Raw genomic sequence first — 4520 nt, 5'->3', positions numbered from 1 at the left:
CCTGAAAATAAAAAGTGGAAGATAGATGGATAGATAATTGGATGGATGGATGGATGGATGGATGGATGGATGGATGGAAGGAAGGAAGTTCTTTCCCCGGGGACATGACTCAGCATTTGTTCCTTTCACCCCCAACTGATCGAGGCAGACTGCCGCCACTCCCTGAGCCTTGTTCTTGGTTTCTTCCTGCTAACAAAGAGGCTTTGAGGTGACTGTTGTGATTTGGCTCTGTATAAATAGAATTGATTGGATTTTAATTGGATCTTGATAGAAATTTGCATTTCACTGTAGCCACAGCTGCAAACTGTTATTAGTTCTTTATTAAGTGCACATTGCCAGATTTTTGCCAGATGGTATTTTTATAAATTGTTTGCTTGCTCAGTAATTATTTCAAAAATACAGAAATAAATACCGTCTATCAATCTATGTGACAAATATTACTATTAGTTTACGTTGTCCGTGTTGCAATCTACAGTTTGCAGTGGTTTATTAAATATTAATCCATTAAAATATTGGATACAAACATGTAATATAAACATTACTGTATAATGATAGGATGGAAACTAACTCCACAATCATATTGATCTTGTTGCAATAACAACCAGTTGAAGGTGCATAACTCAGACATTTCAAATACTGTTTTACCATTTCATGCCAACTGATGACTATTGAGACATTTCTCATTTAAACATAAATGTAATCCATGAAGGTGCTACAGGAAACGCCAGGGGTAAATCAGAGAAGACTGGACACACAGGTCCTGAATATCTCTCTCTGGATAATACGGTTGAATTTAATAGTACAACACTTTCTAATGCTAAAAAACCACTGCGTGGTTATTAAATCACACATTGCTAACACAGTGAAACACACACAAGGGATTTTTTTATGTCTCAGTGTGAAATGTTTTATTCACAACATTTATTGGCAGCCTTTAAAGAGTTATTTCATTAAACAAAATCACACATCAAAAGCAAAAAGACATTTCCTTACATAATTCGCTTAAGAAAAGGAAACAAAAGAAATGACAAAAGTTAATTATATGTCACTGGTCTCAGCCTCACCAAGGCCTAAACCACAGGTGTCAAACTCAAGGCCCACGGGCCGGATCTGGCCCATGATATAATTATATATGGCCAGCAAGAGTTTCATATGGCAGTTATTAATGGCCATCGCGCTCCCACCACTTATACTACAAATCCCACTATGCACTGCAACAGCTGTCAAAACGTGTGATGGTTGAGTCGAGAAACAGCTGATTTTTCAAGCTACATGAGGAAATTTGTCAGTTCATGAAACGTAAAGGAAAAGACCCAACAAACTCAAAGTGACTGTGTTTGTCTGTCTGTGCTACATAATGATGCATTTCTGCTTTAGACCTGAAGCTTCAGGGGCGGGACCGTGTGATTAGCACATGTATGACGCAGTGAAAGCTTTTCAAGTAAAGTTGCACCTGTGGGAGGTGCAGATGCAAAAAGGGATCTTATACCACTTTCCATGGGGCCAAAAAAAAAAAAAAATCACAGAGCAGGTCTTTACTTAATTCCTAACATGATCCCCAACTCTGCATACACGCTGCTTAAATCATTTGCATATTTGATAAAATTTGCAAATTTTAATCAGCTTGAAATAGTCTCATTTTGCCTGATGTTACTTTTGAAGAAAAATACAATTTTATATTTTTGTGTATTATATTTATGTGTTGAGGAAAGTTGCTGTATTCTAGCTATTCAAATACATATTGCTGATTAAAATATTTTCAGTTGTTGACTGTTCAATAAATGTAATCCTTTTTGGCCCACCACTATAACTGTCTTTTCAATTTTGGGCTGTTCTGTAATTGAGTTTGACACCTCTGTCCTAGACCTTCAAATGTAATTAATAAACCAGTTAATGAACCATAAAATACACACATATATTTTTGGATTAATCTTTGAAGATGATGCTCAAAAGATGCACCTCATTTTCTTCCCAGCTCTTCAGACCAGAGGGTAACTCGCTTCAGTAGCAATCCCACATTGGTTGTATTTGTTCCTCCTCATCTTAATGTATCCCATGTCTCCCCATCTAAAACCCCAGCTACAGAAAGATACAAATTAACAACATTTAACAACATTTAGCAGCTGAAAATGAGTTTTTGTAATTTGAATTGAACTAGTTCAACAAAATGTAGAGACAAATTGAGCCGCATGTCTTTGTGAAGATCTTTTATGCAGCTGTGCATCAGCACTGTGAAGTGCATGAATATAAACATCACATATGGGTATTTACCTGTTCTTGATCAGCCAGTAGTCCTGTCCATAGTGAGTACCATAACCCACAACCAGCACACCATGGCACAGCTTTGAACTGCTGCACTCGGGCTCATCATACACTCCTTTAAATACATGTAAATTAGACTGACATGTATAGAAAACAACTAAAACACTGCCTTTCTTTTTTTAATTTAAATATATTTGTCTTGGCATTTTCAACACAGTGTTTCAGTGTCTGCACCTGATTCATAGAATCGGAACGACGGCTGAGAAGCATCAATGGCCACAGAAATAGGACCGATGGTGGCCACAGCCTCCTTCAGAGCTTGTTCATCATATCTATTCACATCAACATAGCCGCTGCATGTGGCACCAATAGTTTTAGAGTTGTAACGGCAAAATCCATCCTAATTGACAGGTGATTTACATCAACAAGAGATCTGATGTGACATGTATTTGGCATATTGCTGTCTATTTACCTTAGCCTCATAAGGGTAGGACTCCTCAGTGTCAATCCCTCCATTGGCTTTGACGTACCAGAAGGCCCGGTCCATCCAGCCCCCATTGCAGCCCCTGTTGCCAAAGCTGCCAGAGCAGTCGATCAGCTGCTGCTCACTCAGAGACACCAGCTTTCCTGTCTTCCTGAAGTTCTGACCCTCCAGTGCACCAGTCTGCAGTAAGGATGCATCAATTGTAAACCAGACAACAGTTAAACAGAATTCCCCATGTTACAAAAATACATAATACTAAATTTTATGTACTCACTGCACTGAAGGCCCAGCAGGAGCCACACCGCATCTGATCCTTGACATCAGTAACATATCCCTTAGCTCTCCAGTCGACACTGTCGGGCAGATCAACACCTTCAGGCAGTCGCAGGAAGGTAGAGCCACGGCGAGGCAGAGAAGCATTGAAGAAGTCAAGGCAGCCCTGGGAAATCAGCTGTTTGTACTCTTCATTTTCCTGATGAAGAGGGACAACATTAATGGGGACAAAATTATCCAAAATGTAATTTTCTGCATCCTTATATGCAAATCTGAATAAGACATCTTTTTCTGCACATACCATGTCAGAAAAGTACATCATACCAAGGCGGTAGGACTTCAAACCCTGGTCCGCCAACATGTTGTGCATTAGCACAAGTCTTCGGTTGTTGAGCCAGATCTGCTTCCGCTGAGCCTCCTCTGATGGAGAGTGATAGGATTTTTCTGCCAGTCAGAAAAGGAAATTACCAGAAACAGAACAAAAGTAAATGATCTGTGATCAATCATTAACAAATAAAAATCTAATCTCAGCTAAGAGAATTCCCTGTACTCCAGTCTATTGAACCTTTACACAAGTGAACATAAGAGAATGGGCTCACATTTCTTTCCAAATTTGAGGCTTGTTGACAATATTTTAAAGACTACAAAACATGATCAACATCATCTACTGTCTCACCAAACTTCAGTTTCCAGGCGTGAAACTCCAGATCTTCCACAGAGATGCTGGCACAGCTGGCTACAGCCAGAACAGCAGCAGCAGCTAGCAGCAACTTCATCTTCACTGAAAACCAGCAGAAAAAGGCAGAGATCCTTTGTGACTTGTAGGAAACCACACAGGTTGTTTCTCATGTTTCTGATGTCACCTTTAAAAATGCTTTCTGTCATGATGTTGTATGTCATTTTAACACTCCCATGATCTGCTCTGTGTCTCAGTTTCTTTGAGCTTTTTTATTTTGTATGTTTGCTTTATTCCTTCCTCCAGTTCTTTCTCAAATTCATGAATCTCTATTTTTTTCTTTCCATCAGTGTATTACACTTGTCTGTGTCTCACTGTATGTGCTGTAGCTACTTACCTGTCTTGGTGTCTGTATCTGATGTGAAGTTTGGGGTATAACCACCTATGACTGAAATCAGTCTGTGTCAGAGAGGAGTTCTTATATAGCTGGCTATAGTTACACACTGATTCTGGTGACTGCCAGCCGCTCATATACAAACAGAAAGAAAGTCAGACATAGAAAAAGGTGGGGCTAAGTCGAGCCCCGTTAAGTGGAGGATCACATAACACCACTCTTTGAGGAAATCATTTTATTCAGCCTCAGCAAAAGCAGTTTACTAAAGTGTCATGAATAATTGCTTAGAGCTCAAATTTTTTCTTTTTTTTGAGGACATGATGGTTTCTCTGCGATTTGTTGTAGGATTTGACAATGTTCCAAAGGGCCTTTAGATATTTCACTCTTCCACAGTTGTTCACTGGAATTGAGGTCAGGTGGAGGAACATTGG

General features: G+C 39.3%; 1 protein-coding gene across 1 annotated transcript; it reads right to left on the bottom strand.

Annotated features, from left to right (window-relative positions):
• Positions 1 to 1979: 1979 nt before the first annotated feature.
• Positions 1980 to 4184, bottom strand: LOC115773003 (cathepsin L1-like). Its single transcript, XM_030719493.1, has 8 exons — positions 4093 to 4184; positions 3696 to 3800; positions 3321 to 3463; positions 3021 to 3218; positions 2735 to 2926; positions 2497 to 2662; positions 2272 to 2377; positions 1980 to 2079 (listed from the first exon to the last, which is right to left on the bottom strand). The coding sequence occupies exons 2-8, from the start codon at positions 3793 to 3795 to the stop codon at positions 1980 to 1982; spliced, it is 1005 nt and encodes a 334-aa protein (XP_030575353.1). The 5' UTR covers positions 3796 to 3800; positions 4093 to 4184.
• Positions 4185 to 4520: the final 336 nt, after the last annotated feature.

The sequence above is a fragment of the Archocentrus centrarchus genome, chromosome 22 (genome assembly GCF_007364275.1).
Source record: "Archocentrus centrarchus isolate MPI-CPG fArcCen1 chromosome 22, fArcCen1, whole genome shotgun sequence".
NCBI classification, from domain to species: domain Eukaryota; kingdom Metazoa; phylum Chordata; class Actinopteri; order Cichliformes; family Cichlidae; genus Archocentrus; species Archocentrus centrarchus.
Note: the sequence above shows the minus strand (reverse complement) of the source record. Positions and strands in the feature narration are given on the sequence as shown.

Coding starts and splice junctions, on each gene's coding strand:
- LOC115773003 (XM_030719493.1), bottom strand. CDS start 3,795: ATGAAGTTGCTGCTAGCTGCTGCTGCTGTTCTGGCTGTAGCCAGCTGT. Junction 3,219..3,320: donor TGATGTACTTTTCTGACATG/GTATGTGCAGAA, acceptor CCTCTTCATCAG/GAAAATGAAGAGTACAAACA. Junction 2,927..3,020: donor CCTGCTGGGCCTTCAGTGCA/GTGAGTACATAA, acceptor TCCTTACTGCAG/ACTGGTGCACTGGAGGGTCA.